At 27.6% G+C, this 25,550-nt stretch overlaps 1 protein-coding gene across 3 annotated transcripts in view; it reads left to right on the plus strand.

The window, feature by feature from the left end:
• Positions 1–25,550, plus strand: part of LOC132934127 (dual specificity calcium/calmodulin-dependent 3',5'-cyclic nucleotide phosphodiesterase 1-like) — a 210,719-nt gene that overhangs the window by 177,999 nt on the left and 7,170 nt on the right. For all 3 annotated transcript variants that reach the window (XM_061000400.1, XM_061000399.1, XM_061000401.1), the window contains 5 exons: positions 18,661–18,913; positions 19,571–19,687; positions 24,109–24,249; positions 24,893–25,062; positions 25,387–25,548. In XM_061000400.1, the coding sequence (XP_060856383.1) occupies positions 18,661–18,913; positions 19,571–19,687; positions 24,109–24,249; positions 24,893–25,062; positions 25,387–25,548 (843 nt within the window). The remainder of the gene's footprint in view (positions 1–18,660; positions 18,914–19,570; positions 19,688–24,108; positions 24,250–24,892; positions 25,063–25,386; positions 25,549–25,550) is intronic.

The raw sequence follows: 25,550 nt of genomic DNA on the forward strand, positions 1-25,550 counted from the left end.
TGAACTCGATTAATAATAATATACCTAATAATACCTTAACCGCGTTCGGGGAATATAATATATAATATATATATATATATATATATATATAGTTACAATAGGGCATCGGATAATAATAATAATAATAATAATATCGTCTGATGTAACACTATATATATTCACTCTCCACAATTGTTCGTTACGTGCTCAATTTCGTGTACAATTGCCCAGGGACGAAGCTCTAGCTATGGTTCTGCGTGGTCAAAATAAATACTTTTCCAATGACCATTTTATCTCTGGAATACATTCGTCTAAAATTGTAAGTGCGCACCTGCACTCTTCGTCGACAATATTTTCTCCTTTCATAATATTTTTATGTTATCATTATTCGACGTGTTTTATTTTACTTAGTCATGCGCATAGTTAGGTACCTCCTTAATTATTGTGTTCATAAATATCACTGAAAGTTAGGCGTATAAATACGGACTACTAATGACCATCATATTTCGTTGTTAAATAATATTACTGTGTTGACATTTAAACTATTAACCCAGTGCTACCATGATATTTAGATTTCAGAAATCTAAAAAACATTATAACAAACTGAAGTGTACTACAAAATGTAAAGTTCTTAATTCCAATTGAAATTCTTATTTATGTTTGCCATACTAGTTAGAAGTTCTTCAGTGTTCATACCTACCAGAATAAAACAAATTGCTCTTAATCAGCTTCCTCGGAATCAATTATGAAAGATACCTACTACAAGCCGCCTCTATTGTATGTTTTTCAATTAAAGCACGGGTACACTAATTACAGTTTAAGTCTTTAAGAAACTATTACGGAAGACTCAATCAGTACTTACTAAATTATTATCTGCTCATGTTTCTTAAACGTACTCACTTAGATGACACGAATAGAAAATGTAAAAATAATGTCCGATCCTCAGACGTTATATAAATGTAATATTATACACTTCAGGAAAATATCCGTTCGACGAAATATCATCTTATTGGTACTCAGATATACATGATGTAGATAAATTCATAAAATGCAGTACAACCTATAATGTCATGTCCTCATAAAAAAATACTATAACCAAAATAATACGCGATAGCGGTACTTTAGTCGTGAGTGAATTATGAATTCATTTAAAAACTGCAGTGCATTATTTCGAAAATAAAATAATATTACTTCCTTTAATATGGAGGTCCTTAAATTCGTATCGCCATAAATGGCATAAACGTCGCAGTCATCTCGCCCTCAGACCGGGCACCCCCCCCCCCCCCCCACCAACTCTCATAAGATCGTGTCGTGAACTTCACGACCGATGGCGATGGCAGGAGAAATTTTGGTTGTTTGACGAGGGATACTAGGAAAATATTATTAATATTATTATCATCATCATTACAATGCGGAAGTTTATGGTCTGACTTCCGGCGCGTGAAATCTCGACGGGTGACCCTAGTGCAATTTGATAGTATATTGTATGGACTTATATTATGTTGGACAACGTCCCCGTGGCTGGAAAAAAATTCGGTAAACCAGATAATTAGTAAATTTCTGCAACTACACGAGACGCGCATTATCCGAGGCCAATAATCGATTACTACGGATTACAAGTAAAACGGTCCTTAGCGACGCAACATATACATAAGGGTACGTCACTCTGCCCATTTCCCATGTAATATCATTGTTATGATTATTATTAAATAATAAATAACAATGATAATATTACGATGATAATAATTATATTATCATGGTCGTCGTCATTATTATCGTTATTATAATGATGTTACCGATACTATTTGGGTTAATTAGTTATCACTCATTACTGTAATATACCTATCCCATACATATATAATCATAATGATATTATAATCTCTCGATAGTTCAAAGGTCAATGGGAATGGAAAAACCATTTAAACTCAGTGAGTTTTCATCGAGGAAATCGAAATGTAGAATTACAAAAACAGAAAACTGTTCGGGTTATAGTATTAATTATTGTATTCGAGATAGGTACTTAACAAAAATGTTGAAATGTCAGAGTTCGACAACTGCACAGACTAGTGCGTCGGTGCGTCACAAATATTAGAATATATCCGATAGAAAGCTTCATTTACGCACTTCTTATTTTTGACAGTTTAATTTGTATACACGTTGGTGGACAATATGGTAACCGTGGTCAGCGTTTTTTCCGTGCACAGAACATTAGCCGCTTACGAACACAATTGTTTGTCATTGAAACTATAGCAGTAAGAAATTCGTTTATAAAATTGGACAAAATGAACAAATATGTGAACGTACTAACATATAAGTGCAAAACTTAAATTATCAAAATATAATTAATATGATAATTATTGTAATGCGTGTACGTGCAGGTTTGCTGTCTACAGATACACATTAAATACTGAAGAGTCCTCGAAATGTATCTAATTAAGACGTCTTAAACATATTATCCAGGCTTTGACTTATACGCAATAAAATACGATTAAGCAAACGAAAACAATATCGATAAGACTATAATGTGATTTTTTTATAATCTCTAGGACTAATCACACTTTTTATGAAAAAATATATTATACTCGGTAACTTGAAGTTCGATGGGAATTATACAAATGACATTTTCACCGTCGACAGTTTTGAGTCATTAAAGGTGATAAAGATCGAGAATCGTAGTGTCAGCTGTACTATTATTCTATCAAAATATATTATTCAACAAATAATAAGTATTCCTCAATATTATTAAACAAAAACAATTAAAATGACAATGTATATCAATTTATGCAATTAATAACGATACGTGATCTTATTTACCATATAATTTACACCCAATAGTTGGTCAAACATTTCAGAAAAGCATTATATAGCCAATATTAATATTATTAAAAATATTTTATAATTTTAGTATGGATAAATAATATATATATATATATATATTCATAAAAAACTTGCACCTAATAATCTAACACTTTGACAATGCATTTAAGTGTACTTGTAGTGTGCACAGGTGAATACATAAAAACATTTTTTTTTGGGAGGGGAGGGTTTTAATGGTTTACATTTTCTTACTTTTACTCTATAAAAACATATTTCATAATTTTTCTGAAATGTTGGGGGGGACTTGAACCCCTAAAACTCCCATTATGTAGGCACGCGCCGTTGTGTACACAGAATTACATGAAAATCTGTTTAAAATGTATAAGATTCTAAATACGAAAATTGAAATTTCACAAAAGCGTAATGTAGGTACCTAGTCATTGCTGAATTTGGAATATGATTATTATATCAATGTTATATTTTGTATTTAAATATCCCACAATATAACAACCCTTGAATTGAAGAAGAATGTAGTGTTTGCAAGAGTACGCCTTTTTTAATCATAATCGATAAGAAATTTAAATATTCAGGTTTTAATTTTGGGTTCTCCGTGAAACGAGGAATGTATTGGTTTTATAATAAGTTATGTGTATTTTTTGTGTGTCGGTCACCACATTTTTGAGACGATTTCAATCTTCAACATTAACGGTGGTTAGTACCTAACATTTATCTACTTAGTTGTTATAAGAAAGTCCAAAGCAGAAAATTCTCAATACTATTCTTAATAGTTGGGACAAGCATGTGTTATTACATTGGGAAAATAGGAATGTTTAAACAAAACCAGTTTTTCCCAAATTCAATCTAATTTTTTTTTTGTCATCCAAAAAAGGACAAATATAGAAACTTGGATATCAACATACATATATTGCAATGAAAACATTAGACTTTTCAAACTTAATTTAGATTTTTGCTGACACAATTATTGTATATGTCGACAAAAAGCTAGAACTGTAATACTATAAGTTACATAAGTTATTCTTCTTGAAGTCAAAAAAAATATCAAAAATAAATTATTACATTTTTTAAGCGTGTGAAACTCATCAAAATCACGAAAATGTGCAAACATTTTATGGTTGAAAATTAATACAATATTCAATTTTAATCGCTAACATATGACAATTTCATACAAGGTTCCTCATACATTTTTATTCCAGAAATTCAAAATCATCGAAAATCCATAGTTGGTACCTACTTAACAATTATTTTTTATTAGCATTCAAATAAATGGTCGTATAAATATCAATAAATGTCATTCGTGAAAAAAACTAACAGAGACTTGAAACATTCTCCATTTTCTTATATAGGTAATATATAATTGTATAAATACAATGAATTTTTCAAAATATTAATAATAACTATTCAAAGTAAATTATTCAAGTAGTTACAGTGTATGAAAAAAATTATTATATTCTTAAGATGTCATTCATAAATGTTTCTCACTCAACTAAATGTTTGTGTTGTAATATTGTATGAAGTTTTTACTGTATCTTAAAATGTATGGACATTATTAAAATATATCAATAACAAGATATAATCGTTGTAAAAAAATATTATGAACAATAAAACATTTTAGTTTTTTAGTAAGTACCGATTAAGCACTTAAAAATTACGACATGAATTATAGGTTCACGATAAACCTATTATAACATAAGTTATCACATTTTAATTATCCACTACATTTTATGATAATTTTTTTTACATTTAAGTATCCACATAAATACAAAACACAAGATGAGTTGATTTCGAATGTAAATGTAAAGCACTCGTTTAAACTCATAATACCTGATAACAATTAGTTGGTAATCACAGTGAAGAGATTTCTGTGGCTTTTGAGTGTTAAAAGCTATTTAGAATATGGTTATTTCAGTTGTAGGTACTACGTTAAGATAACGAATTAATGATATTATTCAAATTTAACTTAACTACTAACCTACCTTGCTGTTAATGATTGTTGAAGGGAAATTCAATTGAACTGATAAATACGCACAGAGATGTTTAGTTCTTTAATTGTTCATACAATCTAACCTATATAGTTGTACCTTTTCAATGTGCTCAATGCACGACGAGTTGAAAATTTAAATATTCAGCGTAAACACAAGAAAATTAATTATTCTTTCGTTAGCTGATGTTTTTTTTTTTTTTTGATTGATTGATTACTTGCGGGATTTACATAGTCAATGTTGTGAATAGGTACGTTAACAACATAATGAGACATGAATTTATTGTAAAAAAAATTCAAAATAATCTAATGTTACCAACCTTCATTGTATAGGTGTAGGTATATACTTTGATGTTTGAATGCCTGATTTTAACAACTGTTATTCTTCAACTTTTTAAATATCAAAAAAATTATTTATTTTGATTACATAGATACCTATTTTTGAAATACGTTAATAATATTATAATAATATATATTGAATTGTAATAAAAATAATATAATTTAAAAGGACATTAATTATATATTTATTTATATATATATATATATATATATATGCTTTGGTATTGAATGTCTGACTTTAAAATCTATTATTCGAGCTTAAAAATCTAAAAAACCGTGACTTATCACTATAGAGACTATAGTGCTATACAGAGAATTTAACAATTCAATCTAAGTATCTGTAAATAATATTATAGTCAGAAGTATAATAAAAGTTGAATTTTAAAAGATTTTATGAATTTTATGTTATTTTGTAAAACATACAGTTATAGGTACATCTTTAATTAAAAAAATATTTTGTTTAATACAATTATTCACATATTTCTCGAAAATAAATTCTCCAACATTATAAAATGGAAAGTTTGTGTTATAATAAGCTCTTTGTGGAACAAGGAAGTTATTTGTTTTACGGCGTTGTTAATTTGTATTTGTCTACCAAACACTTTTAAAGGTATTAAATGTGTTAAAATACTTTAGTTCAGACAATCGGTTGGGGAATTTCTTATAGGTCTCCGTCGAAATTGAAAAATTCCAATAATTTTACAAGAAAACCGTTATAAAAACATATATAATAAAATTACCACAAAACTACTATCAGTTTCGTTACATTCAAGAATTTAAACATAAATTGGAAAATAAATTTGTTGAATATTTAAATTTTTACTGAATTTAATCCATTATATTTCAGAGATATATTATAATAGCTGTACAATAGGTATATAAGTGTATATATATATATATATATGTTTATATTATAAGATATACTAGCAGTTTATTAAAATAGAAATATATCGTTTCATTCTGTGTACAAAATTAAGAATTTATTGTTCTTGCAATGTTTTTTTCATTTATATATATAATCACATTTTGAGAAAGAAGTAACTCTCTGAAAGCTTTTATAACCCCCTCGATTGATTGAAAACATTCTTCTATTGTAGGTCATTTTTATAATTTCCCTGCGGTTTCAAGAAAATTGAGAAATACGATAAGCCTAACGGAAAAACTTGAGTTTGAAACCTGAGAAAAGAAACTTTAAGCATTATTTTAAAATTACTTAACAACCCCCAAGACTTCCGATGTTCATTGGTTAAATAATTTAGTATTGTACAGACGTCATAATCTAGTTTTCAACATATTATTCCATCTATTTTTGGCACTTCTATAACATTTGGTTTTTTTGTAGTTTTTATATGATACTATTCAAAACAGTAAAAAGTTTTTCTAAGCTTAGAATCATTTTATGAGTACGGTAATGTTTTATAATAATTTAAATAGAACACTAGCATGTGACAAGTTGATTTAATTGAGACAAGTATCCAGCATGACGTACACAGTTCATAATCTTTTCACCCTAAATAAATTAGTTTCAATGTTTGGTTTTTTTTAAATTTCAAATTGTTGGAATGATTACTGTTTAAGTTTCGTATTTTCTATGTATAAATACAATATTTTGTAAATTATAATAATTAATTAGCTGAGCTAATAGTTATTATTCATAATCCTAAACCTTACTTATCAAGTCCTCGGCGTATACTACACACTTATATACGTTTGGGTTAATATTGCGGTTGATATACCTTTTAATTGCCTCTCGGGCCCAAGGGTTTAATCCATAATAATTATGTGTTCCAAATATCCATATAACGGTACACACATATCCAGTCTACCCATGTATCTATATAATATATCTTATTTTATTATATAAATTTAAAATGTTATCACTTAACTGTTCGTACATTTTACACATTTTTATTTTAGTAGGTGTAAATTTCATTTTTAAGAAACGTAATTTTTCTATTAATCGAGTTATTGGTATAAAATCACGTTTAGTTTAATACTCATTTTCAATACGGGGTAATTCTTTTTAAATTATGCACTGATTCAAAATCTGAAAAAAAATCGTTCAACTTTTGAATAAGCTACATCAACATTTTCTAAAAAATGATCCGATAAGTAAAAATGGAGGTTCTTATGTGAAAAATAGAATTTTTTTTCACTCATCTTAAGTAGTACAAAAAATACCAAGAATTTTAAATTATGGTCTTTAAATATATTTAAAAATCACACAAATCATTGTTTGAATAAATTCATGATTAAACGAAAAATAGGGGGGGGGGGGGTGATCAAGCTTGGTGAATCTATGGTGTAAAAAAGCATGACCAAAAATTCAAATATTGGCCATACTCGCCAACACAACTCATTTAATGAAGAAAAATTAATCCATGTCAATATAACATGTTTTTAGTTTTAATTTGTTAAAACGGAAAATGCTTTACCAATGTTACCATTTGCAAACAATATTATTTACCAAACGATATATTTATAACCATGTTGAAAGGAACAATCTTATTCGTGTATAAATTATGCTTCCAATTTAGTTTATTCGTTTGATGGTATCGGAATTCAATTCGTTTGATGCTGTATATGGCTGTTATACTTAACAAATCGCCATTGCTACAATTTGCAATTCAGTGTATTAAGTGATTTGTTATTTGATGTATTTTGCTCGTTATTATTTCCTCCGTCGGATGTGTTTTTTTTCTATATTTGTAACGTATTTATATTTGTCTTATTATTCCGTTACTAAATATTCAAAGAGAAATTATCGAAATTTATGAAATTGATATAACAAATATTGTAATTGATTCTTTTGATTAAAAAAAAATAATAGTTATAATTCCTTTGATTCGATTTCAGTGTTCTTGTACACACAAATATAATTAATTCTGTATTATTTATTTAAAAATCTGTTTTCCAAAACGTGACTTTTTCCAAAAACCTTAGTAGGCCAATAGTGATTACTTTTTGTATGATTTAATCAAAATGTATATCTAGTAATATTCGTCAAGACTCCTAAGACTGTTTGAATTTTAAATATTTATTAAAAGCTAATATTTATTATTTAAATCAGTTAAATTTGATATTGTTTTCCAATAATACTGTGATTTTTCAAAAAAAGTGCAAATGGACAAAGGTTCTGTTGTATTTCACTAATGTTTTATTACAATATCATGTTCAATACGAGACCTCTATCGTATTTAGGGTAAGATACCGTACAGTTACAGTGTTAATAATCTCCCATAAATTGAGCAGGCGGAAACTTAAACTTTCGAATTTTTCTTATTTGTACGTCACAGCTATCAAAACTTGGAGTGGATAAACCTTTCAATTTCCGATAGAGTACCTTAAGCGATGGATACAAAACGTAACCTAACCTAAACGTGTAGGTAACCTGTGGTGTAGTGTCTCACGATACATTTATATTAGCAGTGATTATCAAAATACAGGACCTAATTAAATAAAAATATTTAAATAGAAATTACAATAGTTAGGTAATACCAAACCATTATTCATTTCTAAGTAACACATGAAAAATTCATTGAAATATGGGAAAATATTAGCAAATTATTCCACCCGTACCTACCTATAAAACTTAACGGAAATAACATGTTGTGTACTGTTTTACGCTTAAAATTCCTACTAAACTTCCTTTGATTTTTCTATTGAACTAATCGACGCCAACGAGTACTTACTGTAAACGTATCAATACAATGATTACTTAAAGGTACAATAGGTAATTTAAGAGAACAATTGCGTACTTTTAGTGGTAATTTTGAACTCGCTTCAAGTAATCCCTACAACTGTAAACCTACAAGCCGTAATTAATTAACAAGGGAGGGGATTGTAATTAAGTGGCCAATCCATTTTAATCCACTTAGGACCGGTAATCTGCTCCCTAATATCTATTACTATTTTTTCCTCTTCTAAACATCGCTGAAAATCCTCTAGGTAATCGAAAATGTAATGTACAAATATATATAATGTATTTACGTTGCTCTATTGTAGAAAGTATTTATTTTTTTTTAATTTGTGGAAATGCATTTAATAATTAATTCAATTTTATTAAAACGTTTAGCCTTTACTTTTAATTTTGCTAAGATTGTTCAGTATTCACAGTTTCTAAAATATACTGTACGGTCTGTACGCTATTATTCAAAATTTCAGAGTAAAATAATGCTTAGCATTAAAATCTGAAGGCAACAAATTACTGTAGTAATACTTACTTTATTTAATCACGATAATTGTCACATTTTATTGAATGTGATGAAATATCAACAAGTCGATATTTTTAAACAATTTCCCAGTTTTTTGTAAATCAGTAACAATTAGATAACAATTATTTGCACAGTAAAAGATAATTGTTAATTTTTAGTTTCAAGCCTAACTAGGTGGAATTGAAGGAAAACTTTTGAATAAAATAGTAATTATAAAAACATAGTATAATAACCATGTAGATTGTAGGTATATAATTACTTTTATATTTATAAAAAAAGCACTTAGAAAAAACTTCTAAAAATGTAGCAAAATATATTTAAATTTACTGCAATAGCCAATAACTATCCGACTTATCACTATTATAGCCGGTGCCTTTTAACCTCTGTGACGTTGTCTATAATGTTAAAGATATTTAACAAAAATCTGTATACAATATGATCTGTTCGTAATACCAAAACACTTAAATTAAATGATATTATAACAATTCGCATTTTTTTTTTTTCACTCAATTGTTTGTCGAATTTACTTAAAGTCAAGCATTTATCCGGACACCGACCAGGTGGGGTGAGCTTCTGTACATATTTTCCACGACTACAATCAAAAAAGCGTTTACAGTACATTTCAGTGGTCATATTTTTAGATACCTAGTTTCAAACGACGCATTTACTGTGTTGGGCCAATAATAGTAATTAATACGGTCAGTGCTTCAGAAATTGTTTGGTAACAATAAGACACCATCAACAGCAAGTGCGGACCGTTTGTAGCCGCCGTCCCGCCCTCGTACAATAATTAACTTGCTCCGTCGTCGTTCGAGTATTAATATTATTAGCCTGCACGGCACAATCAGTTCGAAACCTATGTCGACGTATATAAATACGCCCACGTCCACGTGACTGACGTCGAACAAACAAAATTAAACACAACGTGTCAGTCGTGTAGGTGTACTTACCTACACGCTATATATTTTAAGGTTTGACGCAGTGGCGTCATTTCAGTTTTCAATAGAGGGGGGCAAAGGTTTAGACCGGCCCGAATGGGTAAAAAAAAAAACCGCAAAAATATTAATAGTTTATTAAGATATCTTCTTTTTTTTATTTTTGAAAATCTATTAACAGCATTATCTATAAATCAATTTTACCTGATTCATTATAAGTATATAAGTATATATTATATAATATATATATATCTTATATAAGTATATGATATATTTACAAATTAATATTATCTTAAATTATAATATATTTTTTTTTTATTGCTTGCTTACCGGCTCAAGTTTTGTCTGTTTATTAACATGCTAGAAATTATTTTCGATACTTTTCGAGCAGTTTGCGGTAATTTTATATTTTTAGTCGCACCCCTTAACCACCCATCTATTTTTTTTAGATCATATTTTTCCCAAATTAAAAGATTAATGTAAACATGCGTCACGAAAAAAATTAATTTTAATTTAGGTACTCAACTAAATTAACACAATACGCAGAATAGTTGAATCATACACGACTGTCGCAAGTTATGAAGTCCGTGATCAATGATAAATAATAAGAGCGTCAATCGGTTGTTGTTTTTAGAATTTGTAATCATTTTAGATTTTAGAAATTAAACTATACGAGATTATGATACTAACTGTTCATTTTCCTTCACAAAACACACTCACACAAACAAACATACATAAATACATACATACAATGTGTACGTCCCCGCATACGTCCAAATATATTCGAACTATCAATTAGTAAAAATGTATCATTGTGACAATAATTTCTTAGTACATACTATAATATTTTCTGAAAATATTATAAAATTCCCAGACAGCAAATGTTTGACTAAAAATATTATTATAACATTATTATAGGCACGTTTTTGCACTAATAAAATATAATAATGGTAAAACGGCAACAACTGGACACCGGCCCATAGGGCTGCTTTTAAAATCAGACAGGGGCAAATGCCCACCTTGCCCCCCCCCCCCCCAAATGACGCCACTGGTTTGACGTAAGCGGCTTTTCATTCGTCGGACAAATTTTTTTTAAGCGCACGACGCGTCACACCCATAAAAACGTTTAGCGCGAAAAAGAACCACTCGTAGGTATAGGTAAATACATACTATGAGGTCATAGAATGTAAGTATAGGTAGATACATATAGGTACTATGAGGTCATAGAATCTATCCACCAATATAATTTTCGTATTATTTATAACCATGTCACTCTTGAAAAATGATGCCAAATTTCCGAGATTCGAACTAAACATTTTCCCCGTTATAGGACTCTATTCAACAATAAATAAAAATAATTTAGGTAGGTACGTGTTAAAATTTATTTAAATTTCAATTCAATAATAATCAACGTCGTAAACACTACTAACGATTCTGAGACAAAACTATCTGTGCCAGCATATATTTCTAAGGATCTTTTATTATATATGATATAATATATATATATATTGATATTTTTAATTTATTTTTCAATTAGTAAAACGGAAAATAGAATTAATTTTTACAAAAATTAAGTTGCATAATATTATGACATATATGTATTTTATAAATATATTATAATAATATTAATAAGTAGCTGTTAACATTTAACGGACTATAAAACGGTATGAATACTAAATAGGTAAGTTCGTTGTATAAATAGACAAAAAAATAGTATACATATTTTGATAACTATCGTAAAAAATAAAAATTTTTAATCGTGGTAAATAAGAACTCATAAGAAACCTTGTATTTGTAATATTAATATAAATATATAATGTTCTCGATTATTTTAAAAAGTAGTAGAATTATTTTCTTTTTACCCTCCAGAGTACCAACTAGATCCGATTTTCAATTAAAAATCCCAATGCTGGCATAAACCAGTTAACAAAGTTCCGCCAATTTTAACTTTTAAACTTTACTTTTTGCATTTATCTTTTATTAAGTTAACTTTCAATTTAATTTATTTTTATTAATATTAACTTAGGTAATGAATAACAAGTTACTTTCAATCAAGTCGAAGTAACTTTGTTTATTAATAAATAAATACTTAGTAAATATAATACAATTATTATTGATAATACATAGTAGGAAATTATATATTTAATTATTAAATTGACTTCTTGGTATCATTAGCTAGAATTGTTTTATGGAAACAACTTATTTATCTTAACGGCATTTATTTAAAATTATATATTGGATTAATACTAGGTGTATTAAATTTAAAAAAATAGGATCTTACTTAGTAAATTAACTGTTGGTTTCTACATAACTCTTAACTTGCCAAAGTTAAAGTTAGTTAGGTACCTATCAACTTTAAAGTCATTGATTATTTATTTTAACTTATCCTAATTATTTTAAAAAATATCATTAACAAAACCAGCTTTGCAAAAAACATTCTTAAAATTTAAGATAAAAAAAAAATTGAGACAGAAAATAATGTTTTCAGTACCGTATAAAAATTTGGTTTTCAACTATGCGAGTGTAGTCTAACTATATATTTATTTCGTAATTACACAATAATCAACAATGATGATTTATAACTTACTTTGAATTAGCATTTTAACATATTTAAGATTAAAATTATATTTGTTATAAATGTTTATTTGAATTGCCTATATCAAACCCCTTAAAAATCAAGTGTTAATAACATTAATAACATATCCTATTAATAACATCATCGGGCGGACCTGTAATGGCAACGACCTAGGACTGTGTGATCACATAGACTCGAACTTTCAATCGATATATTATATCATCACTCGTCTCGACTTTTGGCTTTTGTCAAATCGGTATCCAGATAGGCAGTAAAATGAGCCATAATAACCTAACCTAACCTAACCTACCTGGTTGAAACGTTTTCTTTTTTTAAAAACATCAATAACGAAAAATATATAATTAATGCGTCATAATATTATGTATTGGAATAAAAGGAAAACATTTTTTAAGTGGCCTCTAATATCAATAGTTGCACCTCGACCACCCAAGACTTAGGTGTATATCTGGCACTGAGTAAATGATACATACATTTGCGTTAATGACAAAGCTCTCAGAATGTAATGAACTCGCCAAGAATAATGTCGTAACGTAAACTGACAAAAAGGAAAAAGTTTAAGTTTTTCCGCTTTAGGAATTTTGTCATATCATCTTATTTTATCATTTAATAATGACGTTATGTTAATTGTTATTATCATCGTCATAGTCATCATTTTTATATATTCCATGACATCAATATTTATGAGATTATCCTCGACGTAGACTTTAAACACATATTATATATTCTATGATCGTCTTAAATACTCCAAATCTATAAATTAATAATACTTCAAATTATGATGTTTTATTTAGTACATATTTTATTATATTATAATATTATGTACCTATAATTTATTAATCTGGAATCTTGTCTTAGATTAAATTTAGTTATGTAATTATGTGAATCATAAGATTTTGTTTTCTAAAATATACATCAAGGAATTTTCATAATTACCTACCTACTAGGAAACTGTTTTTTATTTATATTTTTTTAATTATTCCATCTATTTTTTCTTACATTAATAAACTCAACACTGGATAATGAACATTTATTTTGCAATTGGTACTTACATAGCTCAAAAATATTAAAAATTTATATAATTTTTATATTCACAATTGATAAAAAAAATTGCTTCTAGTAAAAATCGATTTGAAAAAAACTGATTAATTAATATAGTAAATGTCAATATTACTACCTACACAAATCGACTATCATGGTTGAAGTAAACATACATTTAAATTATTAACTAATAATAATTAATCATTGCATTTGAACCCAGGTGGATATTGAATCATGTGTTCGGATAAATGAAATATGTTCATAACGATACAAAATACACGAAAACAAATATTTCATCAAAGCAAACTTTCCAATAATCGTTTTTAACAGTAAATTATTATTATTTGACCTAAAACTCAATACGTGTTGTATTTGTAATCAATAATATTTTGATAATAAAATCAAAATTCAAATGAGTCGTTTTTAATAACATTTTTTTTCACTAAATTATGCCGGGATCACACTCAAGATTATCCAACTATATGAATTCCGAGTAAAATTCAAGTGACGATGGTCTAATTAGAGTTATTTTTTTATTATAAATATATTAATTCTAAAATAAATATTTAACCAACTCGTGTGATATTTTGAATCAAATACATACAATTCACATTATTATAACGTAGAGGTAGAGTAAAGAATACAACGAATTTGAACTGTTAATATTTTCAATAGGTAGGTACAAGCAACTTATTTTATAAGCTATTTTTTCACTGGCATTTATATACTTAGTGTAATAATTATAAAGAAATTTGTTTTATATCATTTATTATATTCTCGTAAATGATTGAAATGACGTTTTGTTCTTAATGTAAAAAATATGCAGAATGTTATAAAAATTTCGTTCTCAAATTTGTGACGAGAAATTTTTCTTAAAGATCTGAAACTTAGTATAGATGATGAACAAGGGTACCCCGGTGTCAATTTTATATTAAAGTAGAGCAGATCCACAATTGGTTTCCAGACTGAGCTCGTATTTTTAATGTAAATAATTAAATATTATATAATATATATTATGATATGAGTGTATGACAAATAATATTCTGATAGAAATTAAATTTCTATTTTCTCGCAAATTAATTCTGATTTGTTCGTTCTATTTTTATCTCTTTCGTTATATCATAGTCAATGTCAAATACAATACAAAAAACAACAACTTACAACAAATAGTATTATCAATATACACTGGTACTTTTTTCCAGAACTAAAAAACAAACCGTTTTTTTTTTTAATATTTGAAAACTATAATTGACGTGGTAACATTTTTTAAATTAATCGTCATTAATCCATTGAAATTTCTAACCATGTACTTATAATATTACAACATAAGGAATAAATTGTTTTTCCCCGACATTTTTATTATTATAATTCTTTTAAGCAAATACAAAAACTGTTGTGTTATTCCGTCAACAGTGATGCCCGCTTTCCTGTATGAGTAAGACGACATAATTATGTAGGTACTTAGGTACAAGAATACCGCCTAGAGTTGCCAATATTATAATATGTACGAAATGTCTCACCGGTCCTCTGCTTGACCGTTTATAAATAAATCGAAAAACATTTACGCAAATCCGCGGCGTGGAACACGACTCAAATTGATTCCTTTTTTTTTTTTTTTCGTGTAATACCATAATAAAGAGGCTTTCGAAGCCATCGAGGCTTTGACTCGGCCGCCTCAGCGTGCGATGTGGCGCGTCGACGGTATTATTACATTATATACTTAGGTATATACGTCTATAATATAATGTCGTTTATATATAATATAAGCTGTACAATATGAGTATAATATTATACCTGCAGACTTTAGGTTTTGTTTATTTGACGTCGATAACCAATAAACATGGCATGACTTCGTTAGCGAGTTTATACGCGCCGAAACGTTGGAGACGAGGCTTTATTTCGCTTTCCTTATTTTTGTCGTGTCCTTTTCTTTCCTCGCCGCACGAAACCAAACTATACCTTTTCGGTCGACGGTGCAGCGCACATTGTGTTTCGTCGTATTCGTCGCGCAGTTATGGCACAGTTCACAACGGCTGTGTTGACGTTGTGTTATAAAAAAAAAAAAAGTCCAATTTGTTTTCCTTGTGCAACAGAGAGAAAATGGAAATGTCTAGTGTTTATACAGGCTTAACAATGGCGGTGTAATAATTTTCACCGCCACCGATTGGGTATATCATAAACCGTCATTGTTAGAGGGCTGTATTATATTGAGTGAATGTTTTTTTTCTCTTCATAAAAAAACTTAGCTATAGGAACGCAATTTACACTGATGGTCGATTTAATCTATTAAACTTTTTTAGTTTTTTTTTTTTATTTATTTTTTTTTTTAGAAACGTCATAAAATAAGTAGATTAATTGTAATATAAAGTAAATGAAAATAAATAAGCGTGTGTGTTTTTGATCAACTAGACTGATGACAAAATTACATAATTTGTCAGCTTCAACCACAAAAAGGTAATTCGTTATCTCATTAATTATTTACATAAGCTATTAAAATATGCTGTATTGAGTGTTAGAAAAGTGTGGTTCAACGTTTATACCGATTTTTAAATAATTAAAAATATAAAAGAGACACTTTTCTGACAAAATCAACATTTGCTTTTATTGACCAAAGTCCAAAATAAAAACAAACATCATAAAACCACAATACACGAAATACAAAATTAATAATATAAAATTTATCGAGTGATAATACGCATGTGACTAATTAACATGACGTTTTAAAATACATACCCTTCCATCATTTTCTCTCCATAAAATTGAAAATAAATAAAAACTAATGAACCATGCGTGGATTTGTATGCAATCGCATATTTATTCTGCACTTTGGTACCTATGATATGATAAGTATAAGTACACAATTCAATGGCATGTAGATCAAAATATGTAATTAGTTTAGCGCATATGTTTGCATATTTCTAAGTAGTTATGTTTGAGGAACTTATTCCGACTACAATATATTTTAATATTTCTTATTTTAGTGAAAATTTAGTTGTTTTATAGATATTTTTGAAAAACTTAAAAATAATTGTAAAAATAAATTAGTATTTGAATTTTGATTTTATTTTTTTCGATAATTATTGAAAAAAATTGATTATATAGAATATTAAACTAGGAACAGATTTTTCTGATATGCTCCCACAATTATGATATTATCTTTAATGGTATTACTATATCTGTACATAATATGATACTAGGATAAGAAAAAATCGATTTAGATTTTATGCCAGTGGTTCCCAACCTCTTCTATTCTACGCTCTTCAGTAGATTTTCAAAAATCTCACGTCCCCTCCATATATTGAACAAAAATATTTTACCAAAGTTATGGTGGTAAAAACGATTATGTACCCCGACGAAAATTATGAGTGTTTAGCGGCTAAACGCTCGTAATCTTTTTTGAAACCCGATAACCGGTCGTTTATAATATTTTATTTTTCCCCTGCATTGTTAAATAAAAATAATTAAATAAATACAAATTTTACTTCATGGTGACTGCTTGTGTATACGCCCCTCCCCCCCCCTCCAGAGTGGACGCTCTCCACAGGTTAGGAAGCACTATTTTAGGCCATTGGTATTATTTATTTAGTTATTTATGATCATTTTTTCCAAGTGTATATTTTTTTTTTGTACATATTTTAACGTTTTAATGGAAACATTTATTCATATTTAATCGTTTTTAGTGCATATTTGGATGGCTTTTAGTGCATATAAATCCGAGATCTATTAATAAAGATTAAAATATTGTGTAAATAGTCAATACTTACAGTATCTAATATATTATAATAAACGGTATCGTTGTGTTGATCGATTCTTAAAATGTATGATTGAATCATGATTTAATAGCTATATATAGTATAATATAATACATATATGTAATTATCATAACTACCTATAGAGCGTTTCATTACAACTGCGACTCTACGCTAACGCGCCTTGTGGTGTTTTTTCATTGGGGTTTCTAAGACTAGCACGTATAATAATGCGCGACAAATTTAAAATTGATAACGAATATTTCACACATTTTTTCGATCCTAGTTTGATAACCCCTGGTCTTAGACAAAACCGCAACGAAGCGCGTTAGCGTCGATTTGCAGTTACTATGAAACGCACTATAGTTGATTCTGCTAGTTCATATCCTCACTAATATGGACCGATAGAAATAATCATACAAACAAACTTGTACTTATTTTACATGGGTACTTACGCCATATTAGTCCACTTCATTAATTATAACTTTTGAAAATAATACTTGAACTAAATCATCATATTATCTCAAAATTGTCATTAATGTTTATTATTCATACTTTTTAACTTGTATTTCAACTCTAGCATAACTGTATCCCGCAGTTTTGTACAACATTTACAGTATATTATTATAAATTATAAATGTATAATAATTCACTAGGTATTTAGTGCGCATAATAATATAGTAATCATAGTAACAAATTGTTTTAATGTATATTGTTCTATACTTACAAAAATAAATGTAATTATTGTTCGGGAAGACATTATTATAGAAGAACCTGTGGTTTCTTTGCACGCATGATCTAAACACAATATATGTACCTATTAGATAAACAACAATATTTCCGACATTTGGTATGGAACATTAATTTTAACAACAACGTTTGATTGAAATGTTATATTATTATAATAATATGTGTCATCGCGACGTCGTTTGGTTCGTGGTTTTAATTTTGTGTGTGTGTGCGTGCGCACGCGCATATTATGTGCTGACTTCAGGCGATTGGCTGCCGAAGAGGACGACGAACTTTCGGAAGTTCAACCGGACGCGGTGCCACAAGAAGTCAGAGATTGGCTTGCATCTACGTTCACGAGACAGATGGCTTGCACAAGGCGCAAGGGTGAGGAAAAACCCAAGTTTAAGTCGGTCGCACACGCCATTCGCGCTGGAATATTCGTTGACCGAATGTATCGTCGTGTGATCAACGCTCCGATGATGACGTTCCCACCAGACGTCATCGAAGTATTAAAGGTAAACTCGCAGTGTTCATTTCCTATCAGTAAATAATTTCGTACCAAATAACTGTTGCCATGTTATACACAATATAAACATAATATTATTAAACAGCAGATTCGACGATGAATGTCAACAATCGATTTTGTACGTGCCCACGCTAAACGTATGACCAATATCATCTTTATTTTTCATATTATTAATTGAAAAATTAGTTTCATCTCAATTTAGCTCGGACCATTTACGGTTAATATCCGCACCTTCACTCGTTTGTTCCGGTTGAGCAGTCCACTATCATGATTATTTTAATTTGATTAATTTGGTTTATATCGCATAAATGTAGTACATAAAAAAGTAATTAAATGCACAACAATAAAAACTGATAACTGACCATGAGCATTACAATTTTATTTCTTATGCAAATTTAAAATAAAATATCAATATATTTTCGATACCTCTATTGGCTCTATTTGATTACTTGGGATACAGACTATAAATCTAACATGAAATGTAACGCCCATAATTATATTTCAATTCAACTCCACCAGTACTTATCTCGAGTTTGAAATTAAAATAAAAATGCATTTTTTTATTTAATGAATATTTTAATACTTACCAAACACTGTACACTTTTACAAAGTTCGTCAATTAATCTACAGCAATTCGTTATTTTAGGATATAAATGATTGGTCTTTTGACGTATACAAACTGAACAATTACGGAAATGGACAACCGCTGAAATACTTGGGATATGACTTGCTCAATCGCTATGGAATATTTCAAAAATTTAAAGTAAGTTTATTATTTATTATACTATATTCAATTATTATAGGTATTTGATTTTAGAATATTTTGTTAACTGTACAATTTTATTACAAATACTAAAACTAATATAAGCGCATGTTAAATTTGAAAAAAGTTGTTTACGTGTACAGTGTATGACCTACACTTCACCCAGGTTTTACTCATAAACCCCAAACACCTGTTGAGAAAAATGCGTAACCCCCACTCAGCCACTCACCTAAAATAAATCCTGGTTATGCCACTGTTTAAAATAACTGTTACCCACACATTTCATTTTATTTTTTGTTTTTCAGTGTATAGGTCAACATAACCTACATAATGAAATATGAGAAAATATATTTTATAATACTTTATGAGACATACATTTTATTGAATCTATACGATGCATACCTACTAAATTTTCGATTTGATTTTCGTTAAAGTATATACAATTTAAACATAAAATTAAAATCCATTCAAAACATAATTTTATATTATATTAATTGTACTTTCAAAATGTATGTTTACTATCATAACTTAAATTATTATTATTATAATTACTAATTTAAATCTATTTTAATTAGTTAAATTTAATCACAGTAATCTGTAATATTCAGGGCATGCCAACGTTATAGTAATGTTATGATTATAATGTTATATTGGACAACAAGCAATTTAAATTTGTAAACGTATAATTATAACAAAAAGCGATGATCAAAAATAATTAAATACCACAAAACAAAACATAACGATTAACAAAATACATTATATATCATTAAAAAAAAACATAACGCAAAACGTAATTTATAGAATATCACAAAAAATAACGAAAAACGAAATATTTTAAAATCTATTTATTTAAAAGGTCTATTAGTTTCGTAGAAATATTTATTTCATGCAAACAATCTAATGCGAATAATTATAATATCGAGTTAAACAAAATAGATTTGATTCAAACGTATGTTTAATAAATCTAGCAAAGTCCAATATTAAGTCGATTGGCATACATTTAATGCTCAAAGTATCTATTAATACCAGGGCTTGCGAACGTTATATTTAACAAAAAACTATTTGTAAACGTAATTATAATAGAAAGCGATAATCAAAAATAATTAAATACCGCAAAACCAAACATAACGATTAACAAAATATATTTTATATCATTCAACAAAACATAACGCAAAACGTAATTTATAGAATATCATTAAACGGAAAATAATGCAAAACGTAATTTATAGAATGTTATTGAATGAAAAATAACGCAAAACGTAATATTTTAAAATGTATTTATTTAAAAGAACTACCTATTGGTTTTGTAGAAACATTTATTTCTTGCTAAAAATCTATTCCGTATATCCTGGCCATTACCTGCCCGTATTAGTTATTATTTTTAAATTTAATAGGTATTAACACTATTTTAAATAACGATAAACGTAAATTTGTTTAACGTTTTAGTTCTAAATAACGATAAACGCGAAACTTGGATAACATTTTAATTCTGTATAACGATAAGCGCAAAACTTGGATAACGTTTTAATTGTAAATAACGACAAACGACGTTTTAATTGTAAATAACATAAAACCGAATTTTTTTTTTCAAATGCAAGCCCTGGTAATATTACTATAATATTATTACATTGGTTTTAATGCAAATTCCCTATTTCGTTTCACATTTTGCGTTACATCTACATTCTACACGTATATTGAACAAAAAAAATTGATGAGTTCCAAGTGTTTGCGTTAATATATAGCAGATTTTAAAGTTAAATTCTCAGAACATATTTATGCATACATACCGTAATCTGTGGACGAGAGTAGTATAGTTGTTTTACACACTTTTAAGCTGTAATTTATGTATACTTACAAACATTAAAAACAATAAACGAAATAAAAATTATATTATTCAAATTAATCACACCATCAGTCAAGTAGGTATCAACTAAAATTTAACATTTACAATTTGTACACAAAAGATATTACTTATTAGATACGACTATCATATAATTTTAAAATAATAACACACAATAAATTAACAATTATTGTGAATACGTAGACAATTATATATTATATTTTATTGACCGTCACTGACCAGAACAACGTCATTCTTATCTGATAAATTTTGTGTCACGAAATGACAATAATATTGCACAACACATTTACGGCGTAAACTGTAAACCATGGGAATAATGTTTATATATACTACAGTTTTTTTATTTATTTGAAAATATGTGGTCTTTGAATAACTGTTTATAAGTAAATATATAATTTAGTATAAATTAATATATATCTAGTATATTAAGTATACGCCTATTTTTCAGTATACTATTTTTCTCGATGATTTTTTTTACTCATATTTTTTTCTAGTACTTTATTTCCAAGCACTTTATATCGGATACTATTTTTACAGATTCTTTTTAAGGGTAGTTTTTTCGAGTACCCACTGTAAATCACCAGTATCATTATCAAAAATATTTCGCTACTCTCGGAAAGTAGTATACAAGACTTTATTAAGCTCAACAATTGGAATGCTGTCATAAAATATATTATAGCATTATAAAAAAGTTTAAATTGGGCAAAAAGTTCGATTTATCTTTGATTTTTAGAATTTTTATGAACACAACTTATGAAAAATATTGTACTTATTGCATTTTTAAGCAAATTTTAAATGTTATGAATTTGTAATTGTTTTAATAATTTACACCTTTTTGTGATTTTATTAATGAATTTCGTGAAAACATTAATTTTAGACGAATTAAAAAGACGATAAATGTCTACTATCATTTATTTTTCAATTACAATAAAATAATGAAATCGATTTGATCGTATCTATTTTTTCGAAATTTTTTTCAGTTTTCCCCATTAATTTGAAAATTACTAAATATAAGTAAAATTTTTACTTTTGATTTCATGATATACCTACCAACTATAGATACAGTTACTTATCAAAAGCTATCTTCGAAATTATGGATTGAACCATTTTTGCTGCTTCAAACTCTTACGACAGACATAAGAACATATTACCATTGTAAAACCAATATAATATTGTATTCATTTATCTGATAAAAATCTAAACATTTTTCATTTTACTTTCTTGATTTTTAATTAAGTAAGTATATGGTAAATTAAATGAAAAAAGTCTGAATTTTGAAATCTTCAAGAATTTGTGTTAAATAGGAAAATAATAAAAATGTAACTCATTAATGATGAGTAGGAGGGTAATTTAGCTAGCTTTAATATAAAATATTAATGAGAGGAATTTGATATTAAACCGAAGCGGTATGACCACTTGAATCCATAAAAACGTCGGCGTGAACAGTCCCAAAATTTCTATTTTAACTTTTCTCCTTAACTATGATAGCTAGAAAGTTGGTTGATAATTAATAATGTTAATTAAAAGGGATTATCAAGTAAATACAAAATGTGGAATTAAATTTTTTTTTTAAATTATTTAATTTTGTACAGATAAAAAATAGTTATTTTTCGCTAGATTTTCATTTAGCGAGGAAGATTTCCGAAACTGGGGAACGGATATTGTTTTTTGGGGTTTTGTTATATTCACATTGGCTAGGAGAAGTGCAGTGAAGATTTTCAAAACTTTATCTCCAATCGTTAATTCACTACAAAGCTGTAAAGCTGAAAAACATCAAAAAACGCCCAATAAAATTTGTTTTAACTTTTTTTAATGTTCTGTAATGAATTAACTATTAAAGATAAAGTTCTGAAAATCTTTACTGCAGTTCTCCTAACCAATGTAAATCTAACAAGACCTCAAACAATGAAATCCGCTTTCCGGTTTCGGAGAACTATCTCACTAAATGAAAATGAAAATGATTTTTCGTGGGGCTGTTTTCACAGACATTTTTCTGGATTCAAATTTTTATCCCGCTTGGGTGTGATATCAGTTAATAAATTTCTAAAAATTAAAAATCAAGAAAGTTTACATGCCAATCCCTGACTTGGCAAGCGTTTTTTTTTTTTAAATTTAAAAACTTTTTAACTTAGTTTTGTAAAAAAATACAATGCTAATAGAATATTTTATAAATATATGGTAAATAATAATTATTGCTTAGGTAGAACGAAATCAAATACGCCAAATTGTAATTAATATCCTTAAAACACCATAGATAAAAACGTTAACAACATATTATTCAATTACAATTATTAAAATATTTAGTTATAATGTCACAACTACATTATTTTGATTGAAATAAGTTCCTACCAACAAAAATAATTAATATCTTTCGTTAATGTATAGTAGAATATTGTTGGTATTGGTATACCTATACTTAATACTGTTTATAATTATATATGATTTTAAAAACTGAATAAATAAAAAAAAAACATAATTTCAAACGTTAAAGGAAGAAACACATTCATTTTTAAAAACGAATTTAAACATTCCATTGATATTTAATTTGTTTGATTTACAGGTGCCATCGGTAGTCATGGAGAACTTTTTGTGCAGAATTGAAGAAGGATATTCAAGACATAAAAATCCGTACCATAATAATTTACACGGTGCTGATGTCGCACAAACTGTCCATTATATGCTTTGTCAAACTGGACTTATGGTAATAATAATGTGACAAAACTTTATATTATGCTTATTGTATAGTATTCATATGAAGAATATAATTGAAGGCTTAAAAGGACATACTCTCTCAAATATCACAAAAGCCCACCAGTGAAAGCAATTTTTTTTTGAATTTTAGAATACATCTTGCATTTTTACATGACTAATAATTTTTTTCTTTTATAGAATTTACCACTCTGTTCCTTTAATATTTCTCTTTTTTTATTAATCCGAAATTTTGGTTATGTTGATTTTTATTATTTTGTAACTGAATATAATTTATTTAATTTTTATTTCTACTTAAATCAATGTCATCACAACAATTTAATGTTAAAATAAGTACCTACACTTGTCTACTACCAATAGTATCTAGTATCATAGTTTATTAAAAGTATATTTTTTTTTTTTTGTTTTACTTAAAATAAAATAATAACAATAATTAACGTTTTATCTGTGTCCAATGAAAAATGTTTTTTTCGTAAATTTAAATAAAAATAAAAATTTAGATTTCTTAATGTTCACTCGTATAATTAGATATTATTAGTAAGGTAAAATCACTTTCCTTCATTCTCCAGTAGAAAATCAATTTTTGTGATTGTTAATGATATATTGCAATTTAACACTTCGTGTTTTTGTTGTAGAATTGGTTGAGCGATTTGGAAATATTCGCCATGTTAATTGCTGCAATTACACATGACTTTGAACACACTGGAACAACAAATAATTTCCATGTGATGTCGGGCACAGAGATTGCCCTATTGTATAATGACCGCGCTGTGTTGGAAAACTATCATATCAGTTCCACGTTCAGGTTAGCCAAGTGAAAATAATTACACTAAATCATAAAAAAAAAATGTATTCAGATAGATTTGTATGTAATTTCATTATTTAATGGTAATGAATATTAAATGAAAAAAGATTAATATCAATGTTTTTACTAACTGTTTAAATAACTCGATAATTAAAAAATGTAATTATAAAACCAGCGAATTTAAAATTGCGTTTCTATTGTTTTTTCATTTCGAAATATTTATAGTACCTAAATTAATAATGCATTCAAACTATTAAATAAATTAAAGTACTAAATTACATAGGAATGTTTTTTTTTTGTTTTTAACAATGATTTATTTTATAGAATATTAAAAGATGAGGACTGTAACATTTTGCAAAATCTTACCAAAGAAGAATTTCGTGAGTTCCGTACACTAGTCATAGATATGGTGCTAGCAACGGATATGAGTTTCCATTTTCAACAGTTGAAAACGATGAAGCAACTTTTAGCATCGCCCGAACCTACGT

This window comes from Metopolophium dirhodum, chromosome 1 (assembly GCF_019925205.1).
Source record: "Metopolophium dirhodum isolate CAU chromosome 1, ASM1992520v1, whole genome shotgun sequence".
Taxonomy (NCBI): domain Eukaryota; kingdom Metazoa; phylum Arthropoda; class Insecta; order Hemiptera; family Aphididae; genus Metopolophium; species Metopolophium dirhodum.